At 47.2% G+C, this 23,553-nt stretch overlaps 1 protein-coding gene across 1 annotated transcript in view; it reads right to left on the minus strand.

Moving 5' to 3' along the window:
- Positions 1-4,549: 4,549 nt before the first annotated feature.
- The window catches only part of LOC148501281 (uncharacterized), a 161,408-nt gene continuing 142,404 nt past the window's right edge, over positions 4,550-23,553 (minus strand). The window contains exons 25-27 of the mRNA XM_088450737.1: positions 11,127-11,279; positions 9,402-9,531; positions 4,550-5,971 (exon numbers count right to left, since the gene is read on the minus strand). Of these exons, the coding sequence (XP_088306863.1) occupies positions 5,857-5,971; positions 9,402-9,531; positions 11,127-11,279 (398 nt within the window). The 3' untranslated portion in view covers positions 4,550-5,856. The remainder of the gene's footprint in view (positions 5,972-9,401; positions 9,532-11,126; positions 11,280-23,553) is intronic.

The following is a 23,553-nucleotide window of genomic DNA, read 5'->3' on the forward strand; positions in this document are numbered from 1 at the left end:
GCGGCACCGACACTGCGTGCCGATCAGAGTCAGCCCCCAAATGTGGAAAATAATTGTGTACGCGCTGTGTACCGTAATTCAGGAAATCAAGACATGAATTAATGCATGAGACCATCTAATCACAGTGCTGCCATAACACGGCCCATGCCATGATAATACAGGCCTGTAGTATAATGCCGCCTGCAGCCGGACACTCTTATCATTGTGAAACATTCCATAAGGAAATGAAAAAACAGGATGGGAGGGGTGTGCAGTAATGGCTGATTTGGCTCATAGTGCTGGAAAGACACGGTCACTGCAGCTGTACAAGCAAACACAATATGATTGTTTCGTTATATTTGTAGATTAAAGTTTCTGACATAGGGGTAGATGTACTAATCCTTGGGGGCTATGCATCATCACTTAATTTCTACAGAAGCAGTGTCAGGGTGAGGAGACACCTCCCCCCAGGGCTGCCTGTCCTGTGTGTGACTGACAGGTAGCGCTGCCAATGGGAAGCCACCTCCAGTCACAGTGTAGCCAGTGCAGTCACAGGCTGCAACTGCCTCACTGAAATGGCTGATTTTACTGGGGGGGGGGGCTCCTGTAGGTAAAAGCTGCCACTGATCAGGGCTATTCATTATAAAGGTAATGCAGGAGATATCACAGATCTCTCCTGCTTAGCTTTCAGCCCCGATGTGGCTCGCCTAATGTATGGGGACCTAAGTTCATCATACTCTGAAAATAATATATTTTCAGAGTCTGACTGTGGGAAGTTACGCCATCTTTCAGATGGCGTTTGTTCCCAGGTAATTGGTACGATTCCCGGCAGCGGCAGCCCGACATCAGCAGAGATCCCGGCAGCGGAAGCCCGACAGCGCTGGAAATCCCGATCGTGGATCGGTAAGTATTGTCTAACCTAACCCCCCTAACCCTAACCCTCCTTAGGGGTGCCTAACCCTAACCTCCCCCCCAAGTGCCTAACCCTAATCCCCGCTCTAAGTGCCTAACCCTAACCACCCCCTTCCCCGCTGCCTAAACTAAGGCCCCCGGGGGGGTGCCTAACCCTAAGTCCCCCCCCGGGGTGCCTAACCCTAACCCTCCCTCCCCCTAGCCTAACCCTAACCCTCCCGGGGGGGTGCCTAACCCTAAATCCTCCCCGGGAGCCCTAAACCTAACCCTCCCCACGCGCGGCTGTCCGCTCGCGGCGCCCGGCATCACTACGATCGGGATGCCGGGCGCTGGTCTCCCGGCGTCGGGTAAATACATCTAGACGCCTGGCATTTCACCCTTGCCGGGATATGACAGTCGGGAAGCCGGCTGCCGGTATTTATACATACCGTTCCCAGGCCGCACAGCTCCTTCCTATGGAAAGAAGTCCCGGGTTGCGAAAAGAGGGATCCATTCAGATCCCTGGGCACCCATCCGGCTCCTTCTGCCAGAGGTCACACATGCATGAACTGACATTAACGCATGCACAGTAGCACTTCCGAGTCAGACTCAGCCGTAGTAGGTTTCACTGCTGTAGGAAACAGCAGTAAAGGACACGGTGGAGACAGCTTATTTTCGGATCAGCTGTCTATGTACCGCGGAGCGATGTTGAATTGCTCTGGTGGCTTTGTGTCCACCGCTGCTGCCAACAGCAAGTTGGATACTTAATTAATGGGGGGCCGGCCAGCCCCCATAATTAGCATAATGAATGGACCCCTTGGAGAGAGTTAAAGTGGAGAAAGATAAAGTACCAACCAATCAGCTCCTAACTGTAATTTTGCACAACTGGCCGAACGCCTTAAACAAGCCCAGGCCTGTGTAATTAATACCTGCCCTCCCTATTGGTGCCCTTGTCCACACGGACCTGGTAATAGCAGCTGTAACAGTGTGACTACTTGTTTTTATTCTGCACTTTAAGTTTTATTTGTAACTACTGAAAGTACCTAATGTTTATTGCATGTACTGTGAGTGGTGTCTGACGCATAAACCTCTGCAGCACCTGGGTACAGATCACATCATCATCTTTGACGTCTTAATTTTGCAAATAAATTCAGGTTCTATATAATATTCTATGAGCTGCACGTTTTAACATTTTGCACCATTTAAGGCAAAAATTGTTGATTATAGCTGGCATTATATAATTACACAGTATGAGCATTCAGGAGAGCTGAAATCTATTCTGCACAAAGCCTCAGCATGAATCGAGCCCAAAGATACAACATAAAATCAATATTTTTACCTTTTTATTTTCTCTGCATAACACAAATAAGAAATGATAGAAATGTCTTTTTTATGGTTTAGGAGGTTAGGTATACTAAAAATGAATTCTCTCCCCAAGATTCTGTATCTTCTGCAAAAGATTCCCCAGCGATGGTTTTTGGATATTCAGGCCCTCATTAGAGATTTTGTGTCGGGGGGGTAAGAAACCACGTCTGAAATTAGACCTGCTATACAGGACAACACATATAGGCTCCCTAACATTCAGGGTTGCTATCATGCATGTCCCCTCACTAGAACCCTGGAATGGTCGAGAACTGACATGCGGAATCAATGGATGCAGTTTGAAATGCAGTCATTAACTGTTCCTATTTCCATAGCTCCGTGGCTTCCCACACTCATCAGTTCGTCGCTCCCTATCATTGGGCCTACGTTGTCCTGTTGGAAGTCTCTCCATTTCATCTCAGGCTTCCCCGTATTTGTCTTTCTTCTCAAATATTCAATTTCCTCCTGGATTGGACCACAGAGCTTTTAGTTGCTGGTTAGATAGAGGTCTTTTTCGAGTCGGACAGCTGGTGAGTGGGGACAAAGTTGCATCCTTTGCCGACATACAAGTAGATTCATGGGCATTCTCCCACATTCTGCCCATAGCAGCTGCGTTCCGTACGGATTCGCAATGGCGATCTGTACTCGATCAGGCCCTCAGTTTCTATAGTGGCCTGTTTCTGTCACGTTGGAAAGTTAACGACATGGTTGCCGACATTCTGGCTGCCCCTTCCTGGAGGGAGCAGCCAGATCGGCATGGCAGGGTAGCGTGGCTGGTGCAAGGGGGCGGCAGGACAGCTTACTGTCATTTGTGGACGGGGCCACGCAATCGCGTCATTTTGGCCCTGCCCCCTCTACACAATGCTGATATTACAGGCATTGTGAATCAGGGGACGTGGCCAAAATGACGCGATTCAGCGTGAATAGCGTCACCGTTGCCCCCCCAATATTTTGACCAGGTACTCCAAGTACCCTTACATATTCTTACACTGATTTACATAGGGTTTTCTTGTTATAAATCTATTTACATGCACAAATGTTCCCGTGATGCACAGACAATTTAGGACACATGCTTATTTGTATATATTTTAGTGTTAGGATATCTAACAGTTTATTTTCCAACTGTCTGAATAGTGTAGAAATAGCACACAGTACTAGCATGCATTATTTTTGTAAAAGATCTATTAGCTCCCTCTAGTGGTTATTGCCAACATTATTTTAAAGCTCAGAAGAACCTGGGTAACACTATTATGTGACGGAATAATAGGTAATATAATTACCACTTATGGCATACCAGATACATAACCCTGAATTACAGATGAAGGGCGAAATAAAGACACACAGGGCCTCATTTATCAACGAGTGATATTCTTGTTATCACTCGAGTCGTTACTAATCTTAAATGGAGCTCCAACCAATCAGCTCCTGTCATGTGTTTAAAAAAATGACAGTTAGGAGTTGATTGGTTGGAGCACCATTTAAGATTAGTATCGAGTGATAACAAGAATATCACTCACTGATAAAGGAGGCCCTCAGTGTGCTTGTGGTTAGTGTAATGCAGAAATGTGTGACAGTGTTTTATTACCCTTGCCATGGATATGAGCAATGAGTTGAAAAGATCACCAGGTCTTGTATACAATATATTGTGCCTCTGTATTATGCGTCTCATCCAGGGCTCACCTGTTTATGTAAGGTACCATTCGCCCAAGTACTACTTTAGGGTCCTACACGGAACAATGGGCCTTATTCAGATTTGTACGCAGACCCGATGCTTTGTGTACAAGTCCGATGGCGAGAGGACTGCGCATGTGCAGAATGGGTCATGTGAGATCGCTCACAGCGCTCCCTAAACCGCAGCATGACAGACATGCTGCAGCCTTTTGGGGGCGGGGCTGCAACACTGAACGTTTTACAAATCGGGGGTGCGACGCCCCCATTTTGTAGGTATGCTGACGCCGGGGTCTGCATCTTCCGACGCAGATTTCCTGGCTGAGCAGTTCCGGCTGAAGCATACTCAGATGGCTGATGGCTGCGATCTGTGATGCCTCCTGCTACATTAGTATAGCATTGGCGCTGTGTCCATAGACGCACCAGCGATGCTTATAGGGTACTACTTCGGGCAATGACCAAAAAGTCACATTTTAATGGCAAAAGAGTTTGTCTAGTGGTTTATAATAATCCACTGATTGGACATCTTCAAATAAACCATTGAGAAAAATATATCTAATAAAATATATCATTAAGAAAGAAAATACTGTATGCACATGAAATAAAAGAAAAAAACGAGAAACTTATTTAATGTAAACCAATAGCTGCTTTATTAGTATATTACAGGCTGCATTGCTCCCAGTGCAGTTTAAAGTTTACGCCAGGGGTAGACACATAAAAGTTTATTATATAATTGAAGTAGTTTTATGCATTCATTAAAATAAATCCACTGTAGAGTTTACATTGCATATTTCATTTCATACGGCTTTTAACGGACGGACATATTTCATTGCTCTGTTAATGCTTCTTTTGTCAACTCATATTCCTGCTCCAGTGTATAGTAAGTAAGAATGTGTTATCATGTTATCACGAAAGCTTACACTATGTTCTGGCTCCAAACCAAGGACATGTGTTTAATGGAAATACTAATTGTATTTAGTATATATATATATATATATATATATATATATATATCTCAAAATTCAAATAGGGGAGCCAGACCAACTGCCACCCTAAACTCTGCCAAACATCCCTGGCAGAGGGCGTAAGGATGGCCATCGACCATTGATGATTCTAAATCATCGATAGTTTATGGCCGATGTCGAATACTTTTACCATCGATGGTAGAGAGCCAATGGTTCTCTGCCATCGATGGATGAGTAGGAGCCATTTTTTTTTCTGGATGGGGCGGAGCTTAGTTCCGCCCCCCAGTGCCGGCTAAGCCCTGCACCTATTTTTTGATTGGCCCGCGGCCCGCCGTTCCCTATCGAGAGGTGCAAACCATTGATGGTTCACCATAGATGTTTTTTGTGCTATCGATGGTAATCATCGATGGACACCCCTCTGATGGCCTTCCCTAAGAGGGGGCCAGTAACAGAAAGCAGTGGCAGACACATCCTAAGGGCTGCCGGCTGTTATTCCAGGCATTCTGCAAACCAAACACAGGTGCCACCCTTAGCAGCAACGGTAACCGCCCATTCCCCCTCCCCCCTCGCCTTAGCAGCCGCATTGCTCGCACACCACTAGTTACAGCCCTGATGTTTTATTAGGTAACCTGGTCATTCACCTCACTGCAATAATAATGGATTCTAGTATTGTGGTTTGTTTTCCTAAAAGGTGCCATATTTCTTACACAGAGCTTAATATTTATATGGCAAAGGCAAGTAACGATGGTTCTCCATTCCTATTACTGGGAGAAAATCTACAACCACTATAGTGCACAGCTAGTGGCATGTATACCTTGTGTCATGGTGATGACTCCACCCCCTGCGCCAGACGCTGCCAAATCGCAGCATTATGTAGCAATATTGGCAAGTACGGGCCACTGTAACAATTGGCAATTTCTTTATCCTTGGTAAATAGGCAACTAATAGGTCCCCCTTAAAGCTGTAAGAGGTGCAGTAGCTGCATTCATTCTTATTGGCATGGCGGGACAAAGTGCACCTTGTAGAACAGAGTGGATTCGGCGTAGAACTGATTCCCACAGGTGTTTATATTCTGGAATAGATTTTCGTCTGGGGCAGAAGCGATTCTGAAAGATAAGAAGACATGAACTTAATGAGCTGCTTACACGTCTTCATTTATTTTCTCTTCTGTGAATCTGTGATGGGATACTTTACGCCATGGGATACTTTCCCGGAGAGCGATGTTACATAAACAGGGAACAAATCCAATGTATTCACACGGCAACCAAGGCAAGGTCCTAAAGCCTGAAATGTCCTGGGAGCCAACTACTACTGCTGGGACTAGCAGAGACTTAGAGGTTGATGTACAGTATGTGATATCTAGGGATTCCCACCCTCTGATTGGCTGCTGGACTGACTCCATCTAACACAAGCAAGGCATTGCATCTTCATAGGATAGCAAAATAGAGATACAATATCATTATTATGACTGTAAGGAGAAAACATCCTTACATATAAATTGTATTATTTATTATTATAATTATTATTATTGTGGACGGATCTTGTAAATGTTAGCACTGCGCATGCTATGTAGCCGAGCGTACACATCTGCAGGCAAGAGTGGCTTATATCTCAGGCGCTGGCAGCTGTTTGCACCCAAATGGAGGAACAATTTAATTACTCCGTTGGGCACCCGGCACTACCAGTCACCGACGAAAACAATTGATTTGCCTACATTAACTCTTATTCATCCTATTTTTAACATGCTTAAAAATAGGTGAACAAGACAAGACATTTTGTCACACTTCAGGGCCTAGTCACACACCTCAGGGACTAGGCACACCTCAGGACCTAGGCACACCTCAGGACCTAGTCACACCTCAAGAAGTAGTCACACCTCAGTACTTCTTGAGGTGTGACTAGGCCCTGAGGCGTGCCTAGGTCCTGAGGTGTGCCTAGTCCCTGAGGTGTGAGACTAGGCCCTGAAGTGTGACAAAATGGGTGCTGGCTGGAGAGACAGAAGGGGTGCTGGCTGGAGAGACAGAAGGGGTGCTGGCTGGGAGTACAGAAGGGATGCTGGCTGGAGAGACAGAAGGGGTGCTGGCTGGGAGGACAGAATGGGTGCTGACTGGGAGGACAGAAGAGGTACAGGCTGGAGAGACTGAAGGGGTGCAGGCTGGGAGGACAGAAGGGATGCTGGTTGGGAGGACAGAAGGGGTGCTGGCTGGGGAGACAGAAGTGGTGCTGGCTGGGGAGACATAAGGGGTGCAGGCTGGAAAGACAGAAGAGGTGGTGGCTGGAGAGACAGAAGGGGTGCTGGCTGGAGAGACAGAAGGGGTGCTGGCTGGAGAGACAGAAGGGGAGCTGGCTGGAGAGACAGAAGGGGTGCTGGCTGGGAGGACAGAAGGGGTGCTGGCTGAGAGGACAGAAGGGGTGCTGGCTGGGAGGACAGAAGGGGTGCTGGTTGGGAGTACAGAAGCGGTGCTGCCTGGGAGTACAGAAGGGATGCTGGCTAGGAGGACAGAAGGGGTGCTGGTTGGGAGTACAGAAGGGTGCTGGCTGGGAGTACAGAAGGGATGCTGGTTGGGAGGACTGAAGGGTGCCGGCTGGGAGGACAGAAGGGTGGTGGCTGGAGAGACAGAAGAAGGGCTGGAAAGACACAAGGGGGCTGACTGGAGCTAAAGAGACACTGTGGTGCTGGAGTTGCAGAAACAGGGGAGTGGAGGAGGGGTCTGCCTATTTTGTTAGTCCCGGACTGCAATGATGTATGATTACGCCCTTAGGTGTGACTACACTCTGAGCTGTTAATAAGCCCTGAGGTTTGGCTATGCCCTGAGGTGTGACTAAGGCCTGAGGTGTGACTAAGCACTGAGGTGTGACTAAGGGCCTGATTCAGACCCGCTCACTAGATGCGGCCACTCGCTCCCAGCGTATGGAAATTCAGCTAAATGACGTCAAGGCAGCCACTTGCACGGCAAGGCATAAGCATGCCCACTAAGTCTTGGCGAGCAATCACTTTGTCATCTCTAGGAAGTATATATAACCATCGGTACATCAGGTTCCATCGGATCTGACCGCAGCGCTTGCGGTTGACTGTACCCTACCGCAAGCACTGCGATCAATTCAGTGTATTATTCAACCAGGTAACATGTACTATGACGCTGCCTATTAATTATGCACGCGCCAGGAATGGCGTTGAAATACTCTGGCACGCCTGCGTCCGCAACTCCACTCCCCCGTTACTACTGGCCTGCCCCTGTTACCACCCACAAACAGCCTCTCCTGTCACTCATTCCACTGGGCTGTCTTTGCAGGGCGAGCAAGCACATTCTGATCGCTCATACTAGTTTGCGCACGCGCACTACACGCATGCGCACAATAGTGAACATCGTCTGCAACGAGCGGACATTTGCTAGCGAGCGGGTCTGTATCAGGTCCTAAGCCATACATACCTACCCTCCCGGTTTTCGTGGGAGGCTCCCGATTTTTCAGGTAACCCCCGGAAGGGTAGGCATTTCTCCCACATTCTGCCCACTTCCTAGTAAAGTGGGCAGAATGAGGAGAATTCTTGCGGCGATCGCGGGTCTCCGTATAGGGGGTGGGGCTTAAGACGTGATTCTACATGAATCACGTTATTTGGCCCCGCCCACTATGCAAATGATAGCCAATCGTGAGAATTTTACCAAGAGGGGACGGGGCTTATTGACATGAATCATCAGGCCCCGCCCCCGTTGCCAACCTCCTGCTTTTCTTACCCGGGCTTCTCCCGGGAAGAGATTTTAGAAGGTAGGCAACTATGCCCTAAGCCCTGAGGTGTGGCTACGCCCTGAGGTGTGACTAAGGCCTGAGGTGTGACTACGTCCTGAGGTGTGACTAAGGCCTGAGGTGTGACTACGAGGTGTGGCTAAATTCTGAGCTGTTAATTAGCCCTGAGTCACTTATCTAAAAGAACAGAGCCCCAGCAATATTCTATTTATAAGAGTGGAATCTGTACTGTGGGCCTGATTCACTACCGATTGCAACTGCGATTACACTATGCCATCGCAGCATAACATAAGGACAACCACTTTACCTTACACACATCCGTAATGTCAGCAAGACTGCAAAACCATCGGCACAATCGAGGACCATCGCAGCCTCACACACACTTGTACAAGCTCTGGCCTTACTCAGGAATTGCTAACTTCATCGCACGCTATGAGGCCTCAGGCTGTGTATGGCATCACAGTGGATAGTTTATGCACGGCCATGCAACAGAGTTCAAATGCACTGGCACACCTGCGTTTCCCCCGACCACCCCCTGTCACCAGCCACAAATGGCACTTCCTGTCAATCACTCTGCGATGGGCCTGCGTGGTCACTGCGATTGCAGTCCCGATCAAGGTGGCCAGTTCGCGCACTCGCACTGCGGTGCATACGCCTGCGCAGAACGCAATATTCAGCCGATTGCATGTGTAATCGCAGTTGCGAACGGTAATGAATCGCCCCCCCCATGTGACATTGCTGCAATCACTGGGATGTAGAAGAGCGATTCCGGCACCTGGCCTGCGCACTTACATGGCTGCTCCACTTTTCTTCCTGAAGAAGAGGCAGTAGATAAAGAGAAGGGCTAGCAGGAGCAGCGGTAATCCCAATCCCAGCACTAAGCCCGCGATCAGGCTGTTTCGCTCGGTGGAATCACTAACAGCTGCAGTCACTGGATTCCCGTCAGATTGGAGATCTTGTTAATACAAACACAACAATTAGTTCTAGTGCTGGAAATCTTCACAGAGACAAAAGCACTAAAACAGACATATATAACAAACGTAGCCTAGCGTAAAACTGGTCTTCTAGTAAGGGGAATAATATTACAACAAGACTCTGGTAATGGAAATAACAAATAAGACATATTTTTGTGCAGAGAATATACCTGGTGGGAATATAAATATAAATATGTTTAGTGTAAGGTGGAAACACTAAATAATTCTGCACCAGAATTGCACTTGGGGTGCTATTCAATTATCCACGAGGATCCGTCGTTACCTTGTGCGCTTATAAAACATGGGGTTATGCTCCTGTAATTATCCACTATGGGGATCATGTAGAGCTGCAGGGCCGTAGCTAGGGTAGTGCGGCCGGTGCCATCGCACAGGGCACCACAGGTCAGGGGGCGCTGTTTTGGCCTGTCAAATTTCTGTATATTATCATTCTTGCTTGTAGCTTCCTCTTATTTCATCCCCAGCATCTCCTGGCCTTCCCTATCTCTTCCCTGACCCTTCCCCATGAAGCCATGGCCCTTTTTTGGGGGCATTACGTCCCTTTGAAAAATGAAGGGGGCTCAAATGCTCTTTCTGGGACAGGGCAATAAAAAGTCTAGTTACGGCTCTGTAGAGCTGCACATAGATGTGTTGTGTTTTTCTTGCCCTGCAAAGTGCAGTTTTACTATACTGCGCATGTGCGGTAAAAATGCCATATCTCCCCATTGTGCCTTTCTGTGCTTAGAAAGGAGGAGCAGGGAACAAAGGGATCACGGTATGACGTAGCCCAAGCACAGTAAGGGCGGGTTAAAACACGCTCTGTGTTATGTAGAGCTGCAGATATGCCTCTTAGGAGACCTATATATCATGGCTATATCCCCCCTAGTGCAAGATCCATGCAAGTGATGGTGATCACCGGCCTGGGCCTAGCTTTGCTGGATAACAATAAGTCATAGTAAAAGTGCACAATCCACTTCCCATTCATATATAACTAGCACTAGCGCTGCTGATCTAGTGTTGCTAGTGGCAGTGCCGTTGTGAGAACTAGCCCTAGGCTGGCCAGTGCGAGGCTGTAATCACTGGGTGATCGCACTTGCTAAAAACAAAATGTGGGCCCCCCCCCCCCCCCCTAAGAAAACCAACGCCACTAGTGCTATTCCCAATACGTCGGGATTGCTGGAGTTACCCAGCCGCACACATGGAAGACACCTGCCTCCAAGGCGTGACGTAAACAATGGTGTCTTAGGCTAAACACTCTCGTTGTGGGTTGCCACACCCATTGTGATGTCCACCATCCAAATTGGGCACCACCAAAAGGTGGGAGGTATGTGTTTTTTATTTAAACATGCTTCCATATTACAGTATTTGTCTTGTGCACAGCAATGACATGGCAGTGTGTATAATGGATGAGAAGGGTGTGACTCCAGCTGCCACCTCAGGCAGCAGAACGGCTGGGCACACCCCTCACCCGCTGGTTGGATTTACTGCTATTTTCACTTTTGCTAAATAGATCAGCATTTTATCATGCGTGCTAAATACATTGAACAAGATGAATAGGAAGAAAGTCTATTACCAGAGAAGCAGTTGTCCCCTTCCAGTGTTACGCTTGAATTACAGACGCATTTGTATCCGCCATATGTATTTTCACATAGTGCGGAGCTGCTGCAGTTATGTTCCTTAGTGACACATTCATTGACATCTAAATATAACAGTACATGTAAATAATATAAATTAGAACATTGTTACATTACCACTCACACATCTTTTGTTTAGCATATTTTGAAGCTCATATGTTTTGTTTTGTTTTTATAATGTATCGTGTAATTCACTATATTCAGATTATTCACCGAATTATAAGTGATTACTGCACACACATTGCAACTTCCATCTTCAGAGCATAATTGGCTCTTTCAGCACATGGGTAATATATACAGTGCCGAATTACCATATAGGCAGGGTAGGAACCGGCCTATGGGTCTCACGCTTTTTTTCTACTCAGAACTCAAAGAAATGGATGTCATGGATGTCACACAATCCCTGGGCAACGTAATTTGCACACAATGGGTTGACGTGTACTCCACCTTCTCACGGATGATACGGTCCCTTAGCAGCGTTGTAGTTGCATATGAATGGGTTCTTGTAAAGTCTCCGGATGTCCGTTGTTTCTGCCAATTCCAAGGGGAAGAAAGAATCAAGGTCCACAGAGTAAATGTCCACAGATCTTCCAGATCTTGGTCGGCATGGAACATGTAGCGCTCAACGCGTTTCGCTGGATGTATTATTGTCCAGCTTCCTCAGGAGCATATGGGATTGTGTGACATCCATTACACCTGGATCCGGTAATCCTATTTGTTGCCATAAAGGGAATTTATAGTCCACATAATTATAGAGTTCAAGACTGTTCAAGGACTTTATATACCATGAGCTACAGGTCTTAGGATACTTACCTAGTGTGCAATCGCATATATTGATTAAGCAACGGTGATTTTATTATTTTTATGTGTTAATAAATGTGTGATTTTTTTATTTAGCCATCCACTTTATCTCATTTTTTTATGAGTGTTTAGCGCTGGTAACTTTATATATATATTAATTTGAGAGGCTGACACCCTCTATATCAGCTGCTCTCTGTCAGCGCTTGTGGCTCTTTTCCATATATCTTTTGCTGTTAGTGTAACGCTGCTGTTAGTGTAAGGCTGATGTTAGGGTAACGATGCTGTCAGTGTAAGGCTGCTGTTAGTGTAAGGCTGCTGTTAGGGTAAGGCCGCTGTTAGTGTAAGGCTGCTGTTAGGGTAACGCTGCTGTTAGTGTAAGGCTGCTGTTAGTGTAAGGCTACTGTTAGTGTAACACCGCTGTTAGTGAAAGGCTGATGTTAGGGTAACGATGCTGTTAGTGTAAGGCTGCTGTTAGTGTAAGGCTACTGTTAGTGTAACACTGCTGTTAGTGAAAGGCTGATGTTAGGGTAACGATGCTGTTAGTGTAAGGCTGCTGTTAGTGTAAGGCTGCTGTTAGGGTTAGGCTGCTGTTAGTGTAAGGCTGCTGTTAGGGTAACGCTGCTGTTAGTGTAAGGCTGCTGTTAGGGTAACACTGCTGTTAGTGTAAGGCTGCTGTTAGGGTAACGCTGCTGTTAGTGTAAGGCTGCTGTTATGGTAACGCTGCTGTTAGTGTAAGGCTGCTGTTAGGGTAAGGCTGCTGTTAGGGTTAGGCTGCTGTTAGGGTTAGGCTGCTGTTAGGGTAAGGATGCTGTTAGTGTAAGGCTGCTGTTAGGGTAAGGCCGATGTTAGTGTAAGGTTGCTGTTAGGGTTAGGCTGCTGTTAGGGTTAGGCTGCTGTTAGTGTAAGGCTGCTGTTAGGGTTAGGCTGTTGTTAGTGTAAGGTTGCTGTTAGGGTTAGGCTGCTGTTAGTTTAAGGCTGCTGTTAAGGTTAGGCTGCTGTTAGTGTAAGGCTGCTGTTAGGGTATGGCTGCTGTTAGTGTAAGGCTGCTGATAGGGTTAGGCTGCTGTTAGGGTAAGGCTGCTGTTAGTATAAGGCTGCTGTTAGGGTAACGCTGCTGTTAGTGTAAGGCTCCTGTTAGGTTAAGGCTGCTGTTAGGGTTAGGCTGCTGTTAGGGTAAGGCTGCTGTTAGGGTTAGGCTGCTGTTAGGGTAAGGATGCTGTTAGTGTAAGGCTGCTGTTAGTGTAAGGCTGCTGTTAGGGTAAGGCCGATGTTAGTGTAAGGCTGCTGTTAGGGTTAGGCTGCTGTTAGTGTAAGGTTGCTGTTAGGGTTAGGCTGCTGTTAGTGTAAGGCTGCTGTTATGGTAAGGCTGCTGTTAGGGTAAGGCTGCTGTTAGTGTAAGGCTGCTGTTAGGGTTAGGCTGCTGTTAGGGTAAGGCTGCTGTTAGTATAAGGCTGCTGTTAGGGTAACGCTGCTGTTAGTGTAAGGCTGCTGTTAGGTTAAGGCTGCTGTTAGGGTTAGGCTGCTGTTAGGGTAAGGCTGCTGTTAGGGTTAGGCTGCTGTTAGGGTAAGGCTGCTGTTAGTGTAAGGCTGCTGTTAGGGTAAGGCTGATGTTAGTGTAAGACTGCTGTTAGGGTTAGGCTGCTGTTAGGGTTAGGCTGCTTTTAGTGTAAGGCTGCTGTTAGGGTTAGGCTGCTGTTAGTGTAAGGCTACTGTTAGGGTTAGGCTGCTGTTAGGGTTAGTGTGCTGTAACCCTAACAGCAGCCTAAGCCTAACAGCAGCCTAACCCCAACAGCAGCCTAAAGGTACCTACACACTTGGCGAGGTGCTCACTATCTGACATCATGTACGATTTCCCTTGAACTCTCCCCCGGCAGTTTCCTGGTAGTCCTGCACACGATTTGGTGTTAAAAACTGTCCAATGTGACAAACGATCTTTCGTGCCTCCTAACTATTCCAGTGCATCGTGACTGAGATCGTCAAATCTGCCCTACAGCATGGCAGATCTGAAGATGCGATGTACGACCTGTGTATACGCACATCGGCATCGTGATTGTGAGTGGACACTCACGATTAGGACACATTTTACACGATTTGTCGTCACAATGCATCGGAATCGGGCAAATTCGTGTAAAATATCGCTAAGTGTATAGGCACCTTAACTCTAATAGCAGCCTAACCCTGTTAGCAGCAGCCTAATCCATACAACATCCTAACGCTAACAACACCCTAACCGTTTCAGTAGCCTAACCCTAACAGCAGCCTAACCCTAACAACACCCTAACCCTTTCAGTAGCCTAACCATATCAGCAGCCTAAACCTAACAGCAGCCTAATCCTAAGAGCAGCCTTACCCTAACAGCGACATAACCCTAACAGCGACATAACCCTAACAGCGACATAACCCCAACAGCAGCCTAACCCTAACAACAGCCTAACTCTAATGGTGACCTAACCCTAACAGCAGCCTTACCCTAACAGCGACCTAACTCGAACAGCAACCTAACCCCAACAGCAGCCTAACCCTAACAGCAGCCTAACCCTACTAGCAGTCTAACCCTAACGGTGACCTAACCCTAACAGCAGCCTTACCCTAACAGCGACCTAACCCTAACAGCGACCTAACCCTAACAGTGACATAACCCTAACAGCAGCCTTACCCTAACAGCGACATAACCCTAACAGCGACCTAACCCTAACAGCAGCCTTACCCTAACAGCAGCCTTACCCTAACTGCAGCCTTATGCTTAACTGCAGCCTTACCCTTAGGCTGCTGTTAGGGTTAGGCTGCTGTTACGGTTAGGATTAGGTTGCTGTTAGGGTTATGTCGCTGTTAGGGTTAGGTTGTTGTTAGGGTTAGGTTGCTGTTATTGTTAGGTTGCTGTTAGGGTTAGGGTTAGATTGCTGTTAGGGTTAGGTTGCTGTTAGGGTTAGGTTGCTGTTAGGGTTAGGCTGCCTAACCCTTACAACAGCCTAACCCTAACAACACCCTAACCCTTTCAGTAGCTTAACCCTATCAGCAGCCTAACCCTAACAGCGACCTAGCCCTAACAGCACCCTTACCCTAACAGCGACATAACCCTAACAGCGACCTAGCCCTAACAGCAGCCTTACCCTAACTGCAGCCTTATGCTTAACTGCAGCCTTACCCTTAGGCTGCTGTTAGGGTTAGGCTACTGTTAGGGTTAGGATTAGGTTGCTGTTAGGGTTATGTTGCTGTTAGGGTTAGGGTTAGGTTGCTGTTAGGGTTATGTCGCTGTTAGGGTTAGGTTGCCATTAGGGTTAGGTTGCTGTTAGGGTTAGGTTGCTGTTAGGGTTAAGGTTAGGGTGCTGTTAGGGTTAGGTTGCTGTTAGGGTTATGTCACTGTTAGGGTTAGGTTGCTCTTAGGGTTAGGTTGCTCTTAGGGTTAGGTTGCCGTTAGGGTTAGGTTGCCGTTAGGGTTAGGGTTAGGTTGCTGTTAGGGTTAGGTTGCTGTTAGGGTTAAGGTTAGCTTGCTGTTAGGGTTAGGTTGCTGTTAGGGTTAGGATGCTGTTAGAGTTAGGTTGCTGTTAGGTTGCTATTGCTATCAGCAGCCTAACCCTAACAGCAGCCTAACCCTAACAGCAGCCTTACCCTAACAGCAACATAACCCTAACAGCAACCTAACCCTAACAGCGACTTAACCCCAACAGCAGCCTAACCCTAACAACAGCCTAACCCTAATGGCGACCTAACCCTAACAGCAGCCTTACCCTAACAGCGACCTAACTCTAACAGCGACCTAACCCCAACAGCAGTCTAACCCTAACTGCAGCCTAACCCTAACAGTGACCTAACCCTAAGAGCAGCCTTACCCTAACAGCGACCTAACCCTAACAGCGACCTAACCCTAACAGCAGCCTTACTCTAACAGTGACCTAATCCTAACAGCGACATAACCCTAACAGCAGCCTTACCCTAACAGCGACATAACCCTGACAGCGACCTAACCCTAACAGCAGCCTTACCCTAACTGCAGCCTTATGCTTAACTGCAGCCTTACGCTGCTGTTAGGGTTAGGCTGCTGTTAGGGTTAGGTTGCTGTTAGGGTTATTTCGCTGTTAGGGTTAGGTTGCTGTTAGGGTTAGGGTTAGTTTGCTGTTAGGGTTAGTTTGCTGTTATTGTTAGGTTGCTGTTATTGTTAGGTTGCTGTTATTGTTAGGTTGCTGTTAGGGTTAGGTTGCTGTTAGGGTTATGTCGCTGTTAGGGTTAGGTTGCTGTTAGGGTTAGGTTGTTGTTAGGGTTAGGGTTAGGTTGCTGTTAGTGTTAGGTTGCTGTTAGGGTTAGGTTGCTGTTAGGGTTAGGCTGCTGTTAGGGTTAGGCTGCTGTTAGGGTTAGGTTGCTGTCAGGGTTATGTCACTGTTAGGGTTAGGTTGCTGTTAGGGTTAGGTTGCTGCTAGGGTTAGGTTGCTGTTAGGGTTAGGTTGCTGTTAGGGTTAGGTTGCTGTTAGGGTTATGTCACTGTTAGGGTTAGGTTGCTGTTAGGGTTAGGTTGCTGTTAGGGTTAGGCTGCTGTTATGGTTAGGCTGCTGTTACGGTTTGGCTGCCTAACCCTTACAACAGCCTAACACTAACAACACCCTAACCCTTTCAGTAGCATAACCCTATTAGCAGCCTAACTCTAAGAGCAGCCTTACCCTAACAGCGACCTAACCCTAACAGAGACCTAACCCTAACAGCAACCTTACCCTAACTGCAGCCTTATGCTTAAATGCAGCCTTACGCTGCTGTTAGGGTTAGGCTGCTGTTAGGGTTAGGTTGCTGTTACGGTTATTTTGCTGTAAGGGTTAGGTTGCTGTTAGGGTTAGGGTTAGTTTGCTGTTAGGGTTAGTTTGCTGTTATTGTTAGGTTGCTGTTATTGTTAGGTTGCTGTTAGGGTTAGGGTTAGGTTGCTGTTAGGGTTATGTCGCTGTTAGGGTTAGGTTGCTGTTAGGGTTAGGTTGTTGTTAGGGTTAGGTTGCTGTTAGTGTTAGGTTTCTGTTAGGGTTAGGTTGCTGTTAGGGTTAGGCTGCTGTTAGGGTTAGGCTGCTGTTAGGGTTAGGGTTAGGTTGCTGTCAGGGTTATGTCACTGTTAGGGTTTGGTTGCTGTTAGGGTTAGGTTGCTGTTATTGTTAGGTTGCTGTTATTGTTAGGTTGCTGTTAGGGTTAGGTTGCTGTTAGGGTTATGTCGCTGTTAGGGTTAGGTTGCTGTTAGGGTTAGGTTGTTGTTAGGGTTAGGGTTAGGTTGGTGTTAGTGTTAGGTTGCTGTTAGGGTTAGGTTGCTGTTAGGGTTAGGCTGCTGTTAGGGTTAGGCTGCTGTTAGGGTTAGGGTTAGGTTGCTGTCAGGGTTATGTCACTGTTAGGGTTAGGTTGCTGTTAGGGTTAGGTTGCTGTTAGGGTTAGGTTGCTGTTAGGGTTAGGTTGCTGTTAGGGTTATGTCACTGTTAGGGTTAGGTTGCTGTTAGGGTTAGGTTGCTGTTAGGGTTAGGCTGCTGTTATGGTTAGGCTGCTGTTACGGTTTGGCTGCCTAACCCTTACAACAGCCTAACCCTAACAACACCCTAACCCTTTCAGTAGCATAACCCTATTAGCAGCCTAACTCTAAGAGCAGCCTTACCCTAACAGCGACCTAACCCTAACAGAGACCTAACCCTAACAGCAACCTTACCCTAACTGCAGCCTTATGCTTAAATGCAGCCTTACGCTGCTGTTAGGGTTAGGCTGCTGTTAGGGTTAGGTTGCTGTTAGGGTTATTTCGCTGTAAGGGTTAGGTTGCTGTTATTGTTAGGTTGCTGTTATTATTAGGTTGCTGTTAGGGTTAGGGTTAGGTTGCTGTTAGTATTATGTCGCTGTTAGGGTTAGGTTGCTGTTAGAGTTAGGTTGTTGTTAGGGTTAGGTTGCTGTTAGTGTTAGGTTTCTGTTAGGGTTAGGTTGCTGTTAGGGTTAGGCTGCTGTTAGGGTTAGGCTGCTGTTAGGGTTAGGGTTAGGTTGCTGTCAGGGTTATGTCACTGTTAGGGTTAGGTTGCTGTTAGGGTTAGGTTGCTGCTAGGGTTAGGTTGCTGTTAGGGTTAGGTTGCTGTTAGGGTTATGTCACTGTTAGGGTTAGGGTTAGGTTGCTGTTAGGGTTAGGTTGCTGTTAGGGTTAGACTGCTGTTATGGTTAGGCTGCTGTTACGGTTTGGCTGCCTAACCCTTACAACAGCCTAACTCTAACAACACCCTAACCCTTTCAGTAGCATAACCCTTTTAGCAGCCTAACTCTAAGAGAAGCCTTACCCTAACAGCGACCTAACCCTAACAGAGACCTAACCCTAACAGCAGCCTTACCCTAACTGCAGCCTTATGCTTAACTGCAGCCTTACGCTGCTGTTAGGGTTAGGCTGCTGTTAGGGTTAGGTTGCTGTTAGGGTTATTTCGCAGTTAGTGGTAGTTTGCTGTTAGGGTTAGGGTTAGTTTGCTGTTAGGGTTAGGTTGCTGTTATTGTGAGGTTGCTGTTAGGGTTAGGTTGCTGTTAGTGTTAGGGTTAGGTTGCTGTTAGGGTTATGTCGCTGTTAGGGTTAGGTTGCTGTTAGGGTTAGGGTTAGGTTGCTGTTAGGGTTAGGTTGCTGTTATGGTTAGGTTGTTGTTAGGGTTAGGTTGCTGTTAGTGTTAGGTTGCTGTTTGGGTTAGGTTGCTGTTAGGGTTAGGTTGCTGTTAGGGTTAGGCTGCTGTTAGGGTTAGGGTTAGGTTGCTGTCAGGGTTATGTCACTGTTAGGGTTAGGTTGCTGTTAGGGTTAGGTTGCTGTTAGGGTTAAGCTGCTGTTATGGTTAGGCTGCTGTTACGGTTCGGCTGCCTAACCCTTACAACAGCCTAACCCTAACAACACCCTAACCCTTTCAGTAGCATAACCCTATTAGCAGCCTAACCCTAAGAGCAGCCTTACCCTAACAGCGACCTAACCCTAACAGAGACCTAACCCTAACAGCAGCTTTACCCTAACTGCAGCCTTATGCTTAACTGCAGCCTTACCCTTAGGCTGCTGTTAGGGTTCGGCTGCTGTTAGGGTTAGGATTAGGTTGCTTTTAGGGTTATGTCGCTGTTAGGGTTAGGGTTAGGTTGCTGTTAGGGTTAGGTTGCTGTTATTGTTAGGTTGCTGTTAGGGTTAGGTTGCTGTTAGGGTTAGGTTGCTGTTAGGGTTATGTCGCTGTTAGGGTTAGATTGCTGTTAAGGTTAGGTTGCTGTTAGGGTTAAGTTGTTGTTAGGGTTAGGTTGCTGTTAGGGTTAGGTTGCTGTTCGGGTTAGGGTTAAGTTGCTGTTAGGGTTAGGTTGCTGTTAGGGTTAGGGTTAGGTTGCTGTTAGGGTTATGTCGCTGTTAGGGTTGAGTTGCTGTTAGGGTTAGGTTGCTGTTCGGGTTAGAGTTAAGTTGCTGTTAGGGTTAGGTTGCTGTTAGGGTTAGTTTGTTGTTAGGGTTAGGTTGCTGTTAGGGTTATGTCGCTGTTAGGGTTAAGTTGCTATTAGGGTTAGGTTGCTGTTAGGGTTAGGCTGCTGTTACGATTAGGCTTCTGTTACGGTTAGGCTGCCCTACCGTTCCAACAGCCTAATCCTAACAATACCCTAACCCTTTCAGTAGCCTAACCCTATCAGCAGCCTAACCCTAAGAGCAGCCTTACCCTAACAGCGACCTAACCCTAACAGCGACCTAACCCCAACAGCAGCCTAACCCCAACAGCAGCCTAACCCTAACAACAGCCTAACCCTAACTGCGACCTAACCCTAACAGCAGCCTTACCCTAACAGCGACCTAACCCTAACAGCGACCACACCCTACCAGTAGCCTTACTGTAACAGCATCCTAACCCTAACAGCGACCTAACCCTAACAGCGACATAACCCTAACAGTGACCTAACCCTAACAGTAGCCTTACCCTAACAGCGACATAACCCTAACAGCCACCTAACCCTAACTGCAGCCTTATCCTAACTGCAGCCTTACCCTAACTGCAGCCTTATGCCTAACTGCAGCCATACCCTTAGGCTGCTGTTAGGGTTAGGCTGCTGTTACGGTTAGGATTAGGTTGCTGTTAGGGTTATGTCGCTGTTAGTGTTAGGTTGTTGTTAGGGTTAGGTTGCTGTTATTGTTAGGTTGCTGTTAGGGTTAGGTTGCTGTTAGTGTTAGGGTTAGGTTGCTGTTAGGGTTATGTCGCTGTTAGGGTTAGGTTGCTGTTAGGGTTAGGGTTAGGTTGCTGTTAGGGTTAGGTTGCTGTTATGGTTAGGTTGTTGTTAGAGTTAGGTTGCTGTTAGTGTTAGGTTGCTGTTAGGGTTAGGTTGCTGTTAGGGTTAGGTTGCTGTTAGGGTTAGGCTGCTGTTAGGGTTAGGGTTAGGTTGCTGTCAGGGTTATGTCACTGTTAGGGTTAGGTTGCTGTTAGGGTTAGGTTGCTGTTAGGGTTATGTCGCTGTTAGGGTTAGATTGCTGTTAAGGTTAGGTTGCTGTTAGGGTTAAGTTGTTGTTAGGGTTAGGTTGCTGTTAGGGTTAGGTTGCTGTTCGGGTTAGGGTTAAGTTGCTGTTAGGGTTAGGTTGCTGTTAGGGTTAGGGTTAGGTTGCTGTTAGGGTTATGTCGCTGTTAGGGTTGAGTTGCTGTTAGGGTTAGGTTGCTGTTCGGGTTAGAGTTAAGTTGCTGTTAGGGTTAGGTTGCTGTTAGGGTTAGTTTGTTGTTAGGGTTAGGTTGCTGTTAGGGTTATGTCGCTGTTAGGGTTAAGTTGCTATTAGGGTTAGGTTGCTGTTAGGGTTAGGCTGCTGTTACGATTAGGCTTCTGTTACGGTTAGGCTGCCCTACCGTTCCAACAGCCTAATCCTAACAATACCCTAACCCTTTCAGTAGCCTAACCCTATCAGCAGCCTAACCCTAAGAGCAGCCTTACCCTAACAGCGACCTAACCCTAACAGCGACCTAACCCCAACAGCAGCCTAACCCCAACAGCAGCCTAACCCTAACAACAGCCTAACCCTAACTGCGACCTAACCTTAACAGCAGCCTTACCCTAACAGCGACCTAACCCTAACAGCGACCACACCCTACCAGTAGCCTTACTGTAACAGCATCCTAACCCTAACAGCGACCTAACCCTAACAGCGACATAACCCTAACAGTGACCTAACCCTAACAGTAGCCTTACCCTAACAGCGACATAACCCTAACAGCCACCTAACCCTAACTGCAGCCTTATCCTAACTGCAGCCTTACCCTAACTGCAGCCTTATGCCTAACTGCAGCCATACCCTTAGGCTGCTGTTAGGGTTAGGCTGCTGATACGGTTAGGATTAGGTTGCTGTTAGGGTTATGTCGCTGTTAGTGTTAGGTTGTTGTTAGGGTTAGGTTGCTGTTATTGTTAGGTTGCTGTTAGGGTTAGGTTGCTGTTATTGTTAGGTTGCTGTTAGGGTTAGGTTGCTGTTAGTGTTAGGGTTAGGTTGCTGTTAGTGTTAGGGTTAGGTTGCTGTTAGGGTTATGTCGCTGTTAGGGTTAGGTTGCTGTTAGGGTTAGGGTTAGGTTGCTGTTAGGGTTAGGTTGCTGTTATGGTTAGGTTGTTGTTAGGGTTAGGTTGCTGTTAGTGTTAGGTTGCTGTTAGGGTTAGGTTGCTGTTAGGGTTAGGTTGCTGTTAGGGTTAGGCTGCTGTTATGGTTAGGGTTAGGTTGCTGTCAGGGTTATGTCACTGTTAGGGTTAGGTTGCTGTTAGTGTTAGGTTGCTGTTAGGGTTATGTCACTGTTAGGGTTAGGGTTAGGTTGCTATTAGGGTTAGGTTGCTGTTAGGGTTAGGCTGCTGTTATGGTTAGGCTGCTGTTACGGTTCGGCTGCCTAACCCTTACAACAGCCTAACCCTAACAACACCCTAACCCTTTCTGTAGCATAACCCTATTAGCAGCCTAACCCTAAGAGCAGCCTTACCCTAACAGCGACCTAACCCTAACAGAGACCTAACCCTAACAGCAGCCTTACCCTAACTGCAGCCTTATGCTTAACTGCAGCCTTACCCTTAGGCTGCTGTTAGGGTTCGGCTGCTGTTAGGGTTAGGATTAGGTTGCTTTTAGGGTTATGTCGCTGTTAGGGTTAGGGTTAGGTTGCTGTTAGGGTTAGGTTGCTGTTATTGTTAGGTTGCTGTTAGGGTTAGGGTTAGGTTGCTGTTAGGGTTAGGTTGCTGTTAGGGTTATGTCGCTGTTAGGGTTAGATTGCTGTTAGGGTTAGGTTGCTGTTAGGGTTAAGTTGTTGTTAGGGTTAGGTTGCTGTTAGGGTTAGGTTGCTGATCGGGTTAGGGTTAAGTTGCTGTTAGGGTTAGGTTGCTGTTAGGGTTAGGTTGCTGTTAGGGTTAGGTTGCTGTTAGGGTTATGTCGCTGTTAGGGTTAAGTTGCTGTTAGGGTTAGGTTGCTGTTCGGGTTAGAGTTAAGTTGCTGTTAGGGTTAGGTTGCTGTTAGGGTTAGGTTGTTGTTAGGGTTAGGGTTAGGTTGCTGTTAGGGTTATGTCGCTGTTAGGGTTAAGTTGCTATTAGGGTTAGGTTGCTGTTAGGGTTAGGCTGCTGTTACGATTAGGCTTCTGTTACGGTTAGGCTGCCCTACCGTTCCAACAGCCTAATCCTAACAATACCCTAACCCTTTCAGTAGCCTAACCCTATCAGCAACCTAACCCTAAGAGCAGCCTTACCCTAACAGCGACCTAACCCTAACAGCGACCTAACCCCAACAGCAGCCTAACCCCAACAGCAGGCTAACCCTAACAACAGCCTAACCCTAACTGCGACCTAACCCTAACAGCAGCCTTACCCTAACAGCGACCTAACCCTAACAGCGACCTCACCCTACCAGCAGCCTTACTGTAACAGCGACCTAACCCTAACAGCGACCTAACCCTAACAGCGACATAACCCTAACAGTGACCTAACCCTAACAGTAGCCTTACCCTAACAGCGACATAACCCTAACAGCCACCTAACCCTAACTGCAGCCTTATCCTAACTGCAGCCTTACCCTAACTGCAGCCTTATGCCTAACTGCAGCCATACCCTTAGGCTGCTGTAAGGGTTAGGCTGCTGTTAGGGTTAGGTTGCTGTTAGGGTTAAGTTGCTGTTATTGTTAGGTTGCTGTTAGTGTTAGGTTGCTGTTATTGTTAGGTTGCTGTTAGGGTTAGGGTTAGGTTACTGTTAGGGTTAGGTTGCTATTAGGGTTAGGGTTAGGTTGCTGTTAGGGTTATGTCGCTGTTAGGGTTAGGTTGCTGTTAGGGTTAGGTTGCTGCTAGGGTTAGGTTGCTGTTAGGGTTAGGTTGCTGTTAGGGTTAGGTTGCTGTTAGGGTTATGTCACTGTTAGGGTTAGGTTGCTGTTAGGGTTAGGTTGCTGTTAGGGTTAGGCTGCTGTTATGGTTAGGCTGCTGTTACGGTTTGGCTGCCTAACCCTTACAACAGCCTAACCCTAACAACACCCTAACCCTTTCAGTAGCATAACCCTATTAGCAGCCTAACTCTAAGAGCAGCCTTACCCTAACAGCGACCTAACCCTAACAGAGACCTAACCCTAACAGCAAC

This window comes from Taudactylus pleione, unplaced genomic scaffold (assembly GCF_031769625.1).
Source record: "Taudactylus pleione unplaced genomic scaffold, aTauple2 ptg000522l, whole genome shotgun sequence".
NCBI lineage: Eukaryota > Metazoa > Chordata > Amphibia > Anura > Myobatrachidae > Taudactylus > Taudactylus pleione.